Genomic DNA, 13,950 nt, shown 5'->3' with positions numbered 1-13,950 from the left:
TTTCCTCTGAAGGTCAGAACTTTACCAAGCACAAATCATAGAGATGTGCGAAAACAACAAAGGAAATTCAGAAACGATGAAGATGAAGGTGTGGGATAGAATAAAAGGAAACTTACAAAAAACCGTCACTGTAGGTGTGGATGACGGCAACGGAAACCACTCTGTCTTCTCTCAACAAAACATAAAATCTTTGTTTCTCTCTACGAAACACAATGTCTTTTGCTCTTTGTCTCCAGAACTGTCTGTAGCACATGCAAGAATTAATATTATCGAATGAAAATCAATTTAAAAAATAAAATTGCCCTACCACGTCAATTATGTCAAAATTGAATTTAAAAATCATATTCAAATATCATTTTCGTTTGAAAATATACAACATGATGAAAAAAAAAAATCAAGTCTCATACATGTTATCGAACATCGTCTTTTGTGTTGTAACTCTATGAACTTGTCCTCCTTGTTTATGTCCAAAAACTACTGCCAAAACCACGAAAACAGTAACAATGGTTTCCATTTTCGTACCCACAATTTACTTTCATATATAATATTTTTTTATATATAAAATTGAATCAATAATTCAGCGATTAATATATATATATATATATATATAATTCAATAAATATATTGTATTTAGTAAATACAATAATTAGTATCATAAAAGAGAAATATTAGTATACATATCAGTAACATTAGCAGAGGATATTAAACATAATTAAAAAAAAAACAGGACTACAAGGGTAATTATATATATTTTTATTTGTTAATAGTTAACATAATTTTGACAAAGGAAGGAACTTTTTTGTATGTAAAAAAGGATATTGGATGCAATTACCTAAAACTAAACATAATGTAGTTTGTATATAATGTTCTTTATAGATAAGAACACAAGACTGAAAAAATATTATTATGAGGAAGCATAAAAAATAATAAATAAATATTTGAAGTTTCTTATAAATCTATTTTCAATTGAGTGTTTAATAATATTTCTTATTTATTAGATACTAAAATTTTTATATTTCTTAATTATTTAAAAAAATATTGATTAGGTATTATCTTGTTTTCTTTTATCTCCACAATTTAAAAAAATTAAAATTGGTATAAAATGATAATAAAACAAAAAAAAATATTATCATTTTATATTAACTAATATTATTTTATTAATCATAAAATATATTTATTAATAATGAATACAATAAGATTTTGAATACCTAATAAAAAAATTAATGAAAGTTTAATAAAAAATATACATATTAGATTTAATTGTTTATGATTAAAATAATATAAATATTAAGTGGTTTTAAATTTAGTTTTTATATATAGTTATAGTAAAAAGGAAGACTGTTTTGGGTTGCGTAGAATGTTACAACATAGTAAGTTACGAAGTTAGGAGTTAAAAGACCTTGAAAGATTCAGCAAACATGATTGATTGATTAGTCCAACACTTTTCTTGTCTTCATTTCTGTTCCTATGTCCCTCACTGTCTCCACTCTCATTTCTAGCTGTCTTCTATTCTCCATTTTTCCTCTTTCCCACTGCGCACCAAACTCAAAACAAATGGAAACAGAGTAGTGTTTTCAATACAAAGAAATGCCAAAAAAAGAAAATGGAAGAAGAGTGAGTGTTATTATGCATTTTTTTTTTCTTCAAAACATTGTTTTTTCTCATATAAATATTTTTTCATTCAAAAATTACATAAATAAATTTTCCTAAACCCTGAATGGTTATGATAACTTTTACTTCTCCTTTCCTTTTTAACACGTTGTCTCTCTCTTCTCAAGAAACAGTTGATTTGTATTCGTTGGCTCTGAATTCTAAGAAAGTGGTTTCACTGAAAGCTCAAATTTGTCTTTCTTTCTTTCTTTCTTTCTTTCTCCCGTTGCCATTGGAGATGACTTCCCTCAGAGAACTTCTCACAGAAGAAGGCTTCTACCAAACAACTTCAAACCTCAACCCTTTGAAGCCAAAATTCAAATTCTTACCGCAAACACCAGAGATAATAATAAACTCACTCCCTCTACACATATGCAACGATCGAAAAAGCCTTGATTGTTCCAACAACAACTCCACGATACCAAGTGGGTCTTGGTCTTTTCAATCCAACTCTCAAAGGGTTGGTTCACTTTCTGAAATTTGGAAGAATTCCAAATCATTGTTTTCACCGGGTTCAAGAACAGTGGGACCTCCCATGAATGAAGTAGCCACCAGAGCAGTGGTTTCTATCCTCAGTGGCTACATTGGAAGATTTGTGAAAGATGATCATTTCAGGAAAATAGTGAGAGACAAGTGCAGTTCTTACTTGATCAGAAGGAGAAACGGTTCTGGGTCAGAAGAAGAGGTTCTGGTAAACATGAAACTGGCCATGGAGAATATTGACAAGTTGGTGCAGGATCAAGGGACAAGGAAAGAGATAAAGATGGAAAGCTTAAGGAACTCCATTGAGCTTTTGACCATAGTTTCTTCATTGAATAGTAAAAGTAAAACACCAAGGGAAGCTGGTTCAACTTGTGGAATACCCAATTCCCATATCTCTGCTTGTGCTCAGCTCTACTTGGCAATAGTTTACAAGCTTCAGAAGAACAACAGGATTTGTTCTAGGCACCTGCTGCAAGTGTTTTCTGATTCTCCATTTTTGGCTAGGACTTACTTGCTTCCTGACCTTTGGGAGCACGTGTTCCTTCCTCATCTTCTCCATCTTAAAATTTGGTATGCTGAGGAACTCGATGCACTTTCGGCTTCGACTGAATGTCAGGATGTGAAGGAGAACACAATGAGGACTTTGAGCAAAGAGTATGGGAAAAAAGTGGACACAGGAACTGCTTTGTTTGCTTTGTATTACAAGCAGTGGCTTAAAGTTGGGGCAAACGAGCCTCCTCTTCCCGTTGTTCCATTGCCATCAAGACCAAGTCGAGGATCATCAAGAAAAATGTCTTCAGATTCTTTTGTTTTGAGTTCTTCAATCAACAAAAACTTGTAAGTGACATGGATATTTTGCATTCACTGGCTCATTCATTCTAGTTATGTTTTCACAAGAAACAAATCAGGTAAATGGTAGTTTATGTTTTGGTTGCTTGCAATAGATACAAGGAAGTATTTGGCCCCAAACTAGAGCTGAAATCTACCACCCTGGCTGATCAAAATGGATTGCTGACAATCAAATGGGGCTCAGGGAATGATGAAAATTTGTATGGAGATGACTACAACCGCAGTTCACTTCAGGTAAGTTTCAGTATCTTCATTGAATGACAGATTTAAAATATAGAATGCATTTGAAACATATAATGTCTTTTTATTTCCCACCTTTGGCAGAAACAAGACACTGTATTCCTTGGAAAATCTTCAAGGTCAATTGACGATAGTTATGCCGAATTAAAGCAAGGGTCACAGAGATTGGACTATTTTCAGTGCTTTTCTTGTAGGAGTATGCAAGCAGAAAGCTTGGTGAGCAGCAACTACGCATCCTGCAATGCTTCATTTAGAAACGAAGCAACTGTTCTTTCAAGCGAATTTGTTGGAGCTATCACAACTATATGTTCATCAGATACTCTCAGTGAATGTGAATTTGCAATTCGTGTGATTGCCAAAGCTTGGTTGAACTCTCATGTTGACCCTCTAATTGAAGAAGCAGTGTCACAATCTAGTGTAGTTGAGGCTATCCTGGAGGTACTGTTTGCCTCAAGTATAGATGAAATTCTAGAATTGGCTATATCAGTTTTAGCAGAACTAGTAGGGAGGAATGATGCAATTAGAGAAATTATACTGAGCTGGGATCCACTACTAGATATCTTTGTGAGACTTTTAAGAAAAACTGGCCTGTTCCTAAAAGCTGCTGTTCTGCTTTATCTGTTAAAGCCACAGGCAAAACAGATGTTATCACCAGAATGGGTGTCTCTTGTACTTCGAGTGTTAGAATTTGGAGACAAAGTTCTAACCCTCTTCACAGTTCAATGCTGTCCTCAAGAGGCTGCAATTTACTTTATGGACCAACTTCTTACTGGTTTTGATGAAGTTAAGAATTTAGAGAATGCTAGGCTGGTTGTTTCTCTTGGGGGATTGCCCTTTCTCATGAAAAGAATTGAAGAAGGAGAGGTTCACCAAAGAAACAAAGCTGTTTTTATTATTTATAGTTGCATTTATGCTGAAGGAAGCTGCCGGAGTTTTCTATCTGACAATATAAAGAAGAGTTCTTTGCTAGAACTCATTGTTCTCAGTAACAGTAAAAGTTGCAGTGGATGTGCCTTTGCTGTGCTAGCTGAGTTGCTCTATCTTGAAAGGCACTTTTTCATTACCTAACTTTTTTTGAAGATATCTTTTTATTTGTTTCCTTACTAAATTTTACCACAAAGTGCTGACATGAGTCTTTTGAAACTGTCAGAACCACCAAGATTTTAAAATTCTTAAGGGGACTTAAAGATGGATGGGGTGGCCTAAACACAATGCACATTCTGTTCATCTATCTTCAGAGGGCTCCACCAGAACAACGTCCTCTGGTTGCAGCAGTATTATTGATGCTTGATATTATGGTAATTCTTTCACCCTCTTGAATGGAAACATTAACCTTTTATTGTTCGGAGAAAAACATTTAGGTGAATAATTTTCCAAGTTGTTCTATAATCAATCAAGCTATTAGACTGTTTAACCGTCCATTAGTCCGTAATATATCAAGTTTAGTTTGTTGAAGAGTTCACAAATGGAAAAGCAGTTGTTTTGCAGGAAGATCCTTTCAAAGAGAGCTTTTATAGAGCAGAAGCAATTGACGCAATTGTGGTTGCTTTAGATTGTCAAGTGTGTAATGATATAACACAAGAACAATCAGCAAGAGCTTTACTCTTGTTAGCAGGAAACTTTACTTATACAGGAGAATCATTAATGGAGAGAACATTTTTACACAAAGCTGGCTTTCAAGAAAATTGCATGGAAGGTTCCTCTTATGGCAAGGAAATTGTTGTTTATGATTCAGCTCACAAGGTAACCATTGGATTATAATTATGCAATTGTCAAGTTTCATATCCCTGGTTCTGTAAACAGGAACCGCTTTTAGTATCACTAGCAATTCAAGATATTGATTGGTTGCATGTTGTTGATTAGAGTGAAGAGGACAATGAAGCTGAAACATGGCGAAGAACAACAGCATGTGTCTTGTTCCAAAGTGGAAACAAGAATTTACTAAAGGCACTTTCAGATTCTTTAACCAATGGAGTCCCAAGTTTAGCACGAGCTAGCCTTGTAACAATTTCTTGGATGAGTAGCTACCTTCACTTAGTTGATGACAGAAAGTTCCCACCATTGGCATTCTCAATCCTCACGCCACTGCTGCTAAAATCATTGAATTATGATAAAGAGGTTGAGGCAAGAGTTTTGGCTTCATATTCATTGCTATGCCTTGTAAAAAATTCAGGTATGAACTATGAAAGGACCATTTGCTTCAGTTTTGCTCAAACTTTTAGATTTGGCATCAGAAGAAAAAGGGGGGCTTCAGAATATACTAATATAAACTAATGAGATTTTAATCAGAATTTTGTATCGTTGGTTAACTCTTCTCTTTTTCATTTGTCCTTTTTTTTGTCAAACTTGTAGCAGGATGTGTCTCTTTCCTAGCATCAGTGGATAAAGATTCAATAAAAAATCTTCAAAATCTCTCTCTTGTTACGTGGACTGCGAATGAGCTAATTGCAATCATCTCGAAAAGCAGCTTGCAGTACAAAAGAATGAAAAACAAAGCTCATTTTTGAACTGTTGGTGTGTTCTTTGTTCATTCGCGTGATTGTAATTAACCAGCACCATCCTTGAGTTTGCATAGCTGATTAGTTTGAGTGGAAATGTTACTGCCAAAAGTCTACTTTGTTTCATTTTATGATAGCTTATGATCTCACAACCTGAAAAGCTTGTTCAGCCAAAGAAAGAAACAACTAACACGGGGAAAACAGTAAAATAGTCTTGCGTGCTAAATCATATCCAACACAAGAAGTTACCCATTGATTATGGTATTATGTTTTCGTTCCAAGATTACAAAAAGTGTGATTATGTCAATGTCTTTGTAACATCACTCGATGAAAGGAAAGGAAAAAGAGGACAAAAAATAGATGAGAAAAAGGGGGTAACTTTATTAAGCATTTTGCATGGATTACTAACTTATTTCTTGCGTGGTTGTGCATGTGCACCTCCATGCTCGAGGCTGTGACAGACTAAAGTACCCCCCACACTCTCCATAAGGAAAAAGGAATCTCTTAGCAAAAAACTATTTTCCTGCCGAATAGCAGACAAACATGTGGATGTGACTGTGATCACTCATTGCAGGAACCTCACGAGGGGAGAGAACTGTTTTTCTAAGCTTATAGTAACTTCAAAATTAAATCCATTCCATACACACATAAGCAAGCTAAGTATTAAACTTGGATTGGTACTCAGGCTGGTCAACAAATTGAGATATTTAAAAATAAAAAATGTTTTTAGCCGCTAAAGTTAGATATAAAATTAAAATTCGTTCGTATCACAAATTTTGATACAATTTAGTTCAAAAAAATAAATAGATATATTGTCTTTCTGATCTAATTACATAAACTTTTTTGACGCGTTAAAGTGTATTTCAACTTATGTTTAAATTGTTTATATAATTTGATACATTTCAACTCAATTGTCTCGTTAGAATATCATTTAACACATAAAAGAGATTAACAATTTTGAATTAAAAGTATCATATTAATTCATTTAAATTTTAAAACTAAAATGTATCAAAATTTAAAAAAGAACAAATTCTAATTTGACGTCCAAGTTTAAAAACTAAAAGTATATTTAATTTATTTTTTTCTCAAGTGTCTTATTTAAAAAAAAGAAAAAACTGTTTCATGATTTTTTAAAGGTCGTTAGGAATCTAACAGCGAGTTAAAAGTCTTATATCACAGATAAAATTAAAAAAGATGAGTGCAATATAAAAAGATAGACCCACAAACCATAAACAGTAAGGTTTTATATTTAAGTGGTATAAGGTCTCTTAACTCATACCTCAAAGGTGATGAATTTTCTTAATTTATCTCAGTAAAAACATCTCAAGAGCTGTATCACAGTTGATAGTTTGTGTTGATGACGATCAAATGTTGGGGTAATATAACATTTCCACTAACATAAACTCAGACTTTAGTTTTAAGAATTAGTAAATATGGTAAGAAACCATAGTGAGGAAACTATGCAAAGCTGGATAAGTTTTTGGGACACTAAGATTCCAAGTGTTAGTTACTTTTATTAGGCCAAAAAAAAACATGCATCGCTGGAACAGAGGTCAAGTCCTACGTCATCTATACATTGATGTTTTGGCTCTCTGCGTATGGCCTTTGCCACCATTTATAAATCTTGGCATCTAACGTAATGCTAATTTCCCACATATATAAAGACAAACCAACTTTTCTTTCTCTATAGCCGCTTCATATAAACTACTGAATCATCCATATCGCACCAACAAAATCACTTTAGTCTCAATATTATTATCATGCCATTTGTCTTCTGTAGCAATACACTTTTTGTCATTATTTAAATTTATATCAATCACATTTTACTATGTAATTCTCCTACAACTATATAGTATCATTCTCTGAGATAAAAATCACATGACTAAGAGATTCACCAATAATAAAATTTCATAATATATAACTGATACAAACTTTATCTTACAAACTAATTTTGTAGAATTGAATTAAACTTAAAGTTAAAATCTTATCGATTTTGTGTTCGAAATTTTCCCCAGGGGCAAGAATAGTCTATTTTGGTACATTTATTCCTTCTCATCTTTAAGCAATGAATTTTGCAGCAAATGACAGAGGGTTTTTGATTGGTGAAACTCCATGCTGAGGCATGTGGTTGCAGTGGGTGGCCACAAGTGTATCTTCCATTGTCTTGACCTGCATTAGAGGAACCCCATCTCCAACAAAACAATGAAACAGCCGTATACAAAGCAAAAAGAGTAAGACAAGAATCCAAACTCCAATTTTTCATGAAATATATGACCAATCATCATCGTTTTTGAATGTGCATGGTCCCCATTCTTCGCTCTGTTCACATGCTACTCTCAGTTCTTGGTCTCCAATACTGACTCTTCTGAATAATAGTGACGAACCAAACACTGTTCAAAGTTCAAACCCTCCCTTTGCACCAGAAAGTAGACGGTACGAGAAATGAGGAGTGGAATGTACCACATAACATTTCATCTCGTTAAGGGAAAAATTGAAACCGTTAATCTAAAATGTAAGTTTCAATATAGGTTGTAATGTAATGTAAGATTCCATTAGAATACCATTATCCAAATAACTGTTACAATATTGTACGGAAATCGCTTGTAAACAAATGATATCCAGGATAAATCCAAAAACTGACCCCTACTTGATTCCTTACTTTCTCTGAACTTGCACTTTCGACCTTTTTCCTATGTACCCTCAATTATTTAGCGGTGAAAATCTTTTTCATCGTGTGTTTCATTTAAAAAATATTTAAAACATAAGGGTTAAGAATGATTTACTCCTAAATGTAAAATTTCGTTTCTGTTCAAACTTCCATACATTTTAATTTCAAAAGTTTAAGAATAAGTAAATATAATTCTTTTAACCTATAACATTAATTGTTTTTTACTTATTAAATGGTATTTTGAGCTGATATTTGATATTTGAATTCAAATATGTTAAAACACTACAAATAACTCAAACATCATTTTTAAAATAAAAGTTAATACAATTAAGTTTGAAAATTAAAATATACAAACAAATTATAATTTCACATAATAACAAAAATATATTTAAACATGAAAACAATAAATAATTCTTTATTTCATGTTTCATGTATGTTAAGACACCATAGATTAATAATCACAACAATCGAATTATGGAAAATTGAATGGTTCCATCAAGATTTTATTTTTAAAAGGCAATTAATATAACTCTGAACCAGAGCTATAGGATTTACCATTAATGAAAGATATGAAACTTTGGCAACAGAGAAGGATGATAGAAGAGACAAGGGGCAGTTTCGGAAAATGAGTTAAGAAAGACAAAATAATAAAGTAAAATAATTTGAGCCATTGATTTAAAATAAAATGATGTAATAGGGTTTAGGTTTAGGGTTTGTCTAGCTATGTCTACCACCCGCAACCTACCCCGGAACACTTTGCTAAGTCTTTTTCTTGACTTACGTAAGAATTTAAAAAACACAAACTTTATATTCAATATCATATATCAATTAAATCTTTGTTGAATGAACCAAAACTGAACCAAATTTAAAAAACACAAACTTTATATTCAATATCATATATCAATTAAATCTTTGTTGAATGAACCAAAACTGAACCAAACATTAATATGTGTTTATAAGACATGGTTCAGCTAATCAAACATTATTCTAACATTGTAGAAATCCGGTCACTCTCACTTAACAGACACCTAAAAAATTTATATTTATTTGACCCATTCACTCCCTTTTTTTAAACGAGTTGCCTGACATGATACTATATCAGACCAACTATGGTCTGTCTTAAAAAAAAAACTAAAATAAAAAAAAACATATATATAAATTTGAAATTTTAACTTTTACATTATTAAATTTAAATTTTAGATATAAGTATTTGATTTGTAAATAAATATAAGCTATAATACATATAAGTGTTTTAAGGACGTGATACTCTTTTAATTTTTTAAAATATAATTTTTATTTTATAAAATAAGTTAATTCACAAATTTACCGCATGACTCAACATCAATCCATTGAAGTTGCCGGTGAAAAATGACTTCATTCAATTTTAGTTACAACTTTTTAACTTATTTTACTATAGTTTTGTGTTAACTTGTCCAACTTAAATTTATTTTGACAACTCTACTTATATCTCATTGGATAAAAAGCTTGATTTCTTTAATTAAATATAAATTTCATTTATACGTAATTTAAATAGTCAATCATTGCCAGACATAAAAGAAGTAGGATTAAATTGTCAATATAAAGTATAATAGAAATCTTAATCCATCCTATGAAATCAACCTACAAAAAATAAAAAATAAAAGTTCAAATTATTTATTCTATAAAATTAATTTGAGTAAACAAGTTTAAGAAGAATGTAAAATACATTAACAATTTTTAAATTTTATGTGAATACTTTTTTTAAAATTAAAGAAATAAAATCTATAAAATAATATAACCATAAGAAATAGATTTACTTTTATTTTCTAAAATCAATATAATTTAAAAAAAACACATTTAAACTTTAAACTAAGATTTTGAATATATTTTTCATTTTTTAAAAAGTGTACGAGCAATGTGTCACACTAATATTCTGTTGGATGGGTGAATTAGGCTCGACAATGAAGTAGTCGAAAACAAAAATCTCTAATGGGACAAACAACAATAAACTAATAGATTAAAATATTTAATATGACCCACTATTAAATTAAATTGACAAATATGCCCGTTAGGAAGACTCACTTTTACACTTATACGGTATTATACCTTCACTTGATAATATGTATAATACCACAGACATTATTAGGGAGGACAATGAGACACCGTGAAAATAAAGATTTTATTAGTTTATATTTATTTTCAAAGAAAAAATCATTCTTATTTTCGTATTCATATATAATACTATCAAATTATTGTATTTAGTAACGGATATAAATATGTCTGTGTATATTTGTTATCTTACTCTTTTAATATCAATTAATTTATCTTTTAATAAAAAAATTAAAAATTATAAAAAAATATATAATATTATTATATATTTAATGTCAAAATAATGCATTTACATTTTTTATATCAAATATTTAAAAAAAAATTATAATTATATAAATTTCAAACTAGTGTATCAAATAACAATTGAACAAAAATAAAAAATTTATATAAATATAACATAATTATATATAAATAAAATTTGATGATAACTATAAACATTTATTAAATTTATAAACGTTAATAAAATAAATTTGATAAAGTTAAAAAATATTTTCAAAAAATTATGAAAGAAAAATAAATTTAAATTTAAAAATATTTCAAATATCTTTCTGGTTTCTTTCTTTAATTTAACGAAATCTCTTTTTTCATTCATTAATAATGATTGTAATACATCAATTCAACGGAACATACAAAAAATAAATATTACACTAATAATAATTTAAATTTAGCATAAACTTTTAATCAAAATAATTTTGGGTGATGATATAGAAGATTTCTGAATTGGGATGATAAAAATAATTATATAAAAAATAATCAAAATAATATTCTCCATGATAAAAATAAGGTTACATTATATTTTTGGTCCCATTTTTGTTAGAAAATATGAACTTGGTCATTTTTCTATGTCTCAATTTAGTTTTTATTTTGAAAATTTAAATGCAATCTGGTTTGGTCCTTTCCATTAGTACTATACTAACAATGTTAAAGAGGTGTCATGTAAGGCCCAGTAAAAATTGGGCTTATTACTTTCTGTCCTAAAGTGAAGGGCTGCCCCTTGTGTTTGGGCCTAGAGCTGGCCCAATTGATAAAACCACTCTTGTTACCCTAATGTTTCCACTTTCTTGCATTCACAGACTTGCAGCCATTTCCCTCACTAGTGCACTAGAGCTCTGCTAGGGTTAGCTTTGTCGTCTCGAACCAGTCCGCTCAAAGCTCACGTACTACTTTCTGCTCCATTTCCAGGTTCGTCTCTCGAGCTGTTGTGCTCCGTGGTCCAATGTCGAGGTCTCGTACAAGCCATTTCCAGGTAGAGAGGCTAAAACCTTACTCATATGTCCCGTTTTCTTGTAGTGTGGCTGTCATTTCGAGTTTGTATGGTTGGAGTGTTGTCATACTGGTCTTGGATGCATAAATCTATTGTATGAACCTATTGTGGAGCTGGTACGAGGGACTGTTGCAGGAAAACAGTGGCGAGACCTGCTAATCTCGCCCAGGCGTACTAATCTCGCCCAGGCGAGCCAGTCTCGCCTAGGCGAGACGAGCAGGGACTCGCCCAAACCCTAATTCGCGAGAGGTCGCCCAGGCGACCCGCTCATTATTTTTGAGCGAGCGAGTATCTCGCCCAGGCGAGAGGGGTCTCACCTAAGCGAGATCCCACGTGGTTTCCCTGATGCTTTTGAGCCCTCGCCTAGGCGAAGAGGGGCTCGCCTGAGCGAGACTCTTCAGCCTGAGCGAGGGGCTGGGCGAGACCGGGTGCTGTTTGGATGCTTGTTTGTTCTTGGATGATTGATATTGGTTTGAGTATGAATGTTATGATGAGAAATATGTATATACTGGAGTATTAAGTAAGTTTGGCATGATTCATGAATTTTAGATGATGGGTTTGGTATGAAAATTGGCATGTGAACTAAATAAGATGGGTATTATTAAAGTGGCATGATAACATGATGAGTTGGATCTTATGTACATGGGTGGACTATGATGTGTTGGAATGAGTTGGGCCTGGATCATGAAAGGCGTTGGCTTCAAAGGTTGGTACGATTAATGTATATCTATGCGTGGTGAATATTATTTGGCTATGTGAATATGGTTGAATATTATTTGGCTATGTGAATATTCTTTGTTCTTGGATTTGTAAACTTTTAGTCAAATCGTTATCCTTTTTTGTTGGCATCGTGGTGTGCCTAGTTGTGTAGGGGTGGTGTTAAGAACCCCAGGACTGCGTTGTTATACTATCTTATGTGTGGCGTTTCCTTTAATTGCTTTTATAAATTAAATGGGACGTTACATTTATGGTATCAGAGCGGTCATTCCTTAGGTCTGTGGACTTGGATGTCCGCTTAGCTTTCTCTGTGTCTTCTGAGTGTTCTTAGTTGAATTCTTGCCTTATTCGAGCCTAACCAAGTGATGTTCTGTGTGCCAGTGAACTATGGCACCTCCTCGTCGAACTTCTCAATCATCCCAGGGGGACGCATCTGATATCTCCAGAGCTATAGAGGCGATGGTAACAACTATGGCGTAGCAGAGTGTTGCGATGATGCAGCAACATGAGGCATCCATGCAGCGACAGGCGGCGTCGCTTGAGCAACAACAGGCAGTGATGCAGCAGATGGAGGCTGCGAGAGTAGCTGTTGAGGATGCTCATCGGTAACATATGGAGGCCCTCCGCCAGCTGGAGGAGAACAGGGCGGCTGCCCCTATGTTTGGTCCTGAACCACGACCTGCAGTCAGGGAGTGGAGCTTGGAGGATTTTCTGAAGCACCACCCGACAAAGTTTGATGGGAAGACTAGTCCTGACGCCGCAGACCAATGGCAGAGCATTGGTGGATCAGCACCAAATCCATACTAGAGGAGAGAGGTGAGCCAGTGACATGGGAGGCTTTCAGAGAGAGATTTCTCTCCTAGTATTTTCTAGACAGTATCCGGTACGCCAAAGAGGTAGAATTCCTCTAGTTGACTCAGGGGGGAAAGACCGTGACGGAGTATGTTGAGAGGTTCAAGCACCTCAGCCGCTTTTATACTCTACCACTTGATGAGGAATGAAGATGTCGTATGTTCGAGAACGGTCTCTGCGGTGATATCCGCTTGATGGTGGCTCCTTTGTCCATCAAGGATTTTGCCGCTCTGGTGGAGAAGGCCAGGGTGATGGAGAAGATGAAACATGAGGTGGAAGGTCAGCGTCCACAGCAGCCACAGCCGCCTCAGAGGATTGGTAGACCATCTGGGTTTAAGCCCAAACATGAGGAGCGGAGAAGACCATATGATAGACCCCACCCTCAGCCTCAGGGGTCTAGCAGCTTTTCTCCTCAGCAGGGTCGAGTTCAGTGTTATATTTGTGGAGGTCCTCACCTGAGGAGCGCTTGCCCACGCATGGAGGGCTACCGTCGATGCAACAACTGTGGCAAGGAAAGCCACTTTGGGAAGGACTGTCCCAACCTTGCCAGGGCAGCAACACGCCCTCCAGTCCAGACTCCCCATTAGTATCAGAGGAGGGACAGAGGCAACAGGCCTAAGGCGACCGACAGGGTGTATGCT

The 13,950-nt window shown here is 33.9% G+C and overlaps 1 protein-coding gene across 3 annotated transcripts; it reads left to right on the top strand.

The window, feature by feature from the left end:
• Positions 1 to 1,456: 1,456 nt before the first annotated feature.
• On the top strand, positions 1,457 to 5,817 carry LOC114176245 (uncharacterized). 3 transcript variants are annotated; one of them, XM_028061216.2, is made up of 7 exons: positions 1,467 to 2,970; positions 3,078 to 3,216; positions 3,307 to 4,271; positions 4,373 to 4,520; positions 4,711 to 4,965; positions 5,086 to 5,395; positions 5,578 to 5,817. In XM_028061216.2, exons 1-7 carry the CDS (start codon positions 1,718 to 1,720, stop codon positions 5,727 to 5,729), a joined length of 3,222 nt encoding a protein of 1,073 aa, XP_027917017.2. In that variant the 5' UTR covers positions 1,467 to 1,717; the 3' UTR covers positions 5,730 to 5,817. The 3 variants fall into 3 exon arrangements, 2 of the variants coding, with proteins under 2 accessions (XP_027917017.2, XP_027917016.2); XM_028061215.2 differs by having other exon boundaries at positions 1,468 to 2,970; positions 5,575 to 5,817; XR_003602982.2 differs by lacking the exon at positions 5,578 to 5,817 and having other exon boundaries at positions 1,457 to 2,970; positions 4,700 to 4,965; positions 5,086 to 5,278.
• The last annotated feature ends 8,133 nt before the right edge of the window (positions 5,818 to 13,950 follow it).

Source organism: Vigna unguiculata, chromosome 3 (assembly GCF_037176805.1).
Source record: "Vigna unguiculata cultivar grain cowpea cultivar isolate G323 ecotype 2 chromosome 3, ASM3717680v1, whole genome shotgun sequence".
Taxonomy (NCBI): domain Eukaryota; kingdom Viridiplantae; phylum Streptophyta; class Magnoliopsida; order Fabales; family Fabaceae; genus Vigna; species Vigna unguiculata.
The sequence above is the reverse complement of the archived record's forward strand: the minus strand, read 5'-3'. Positions and strand labels throughout refer to the sequence as shown.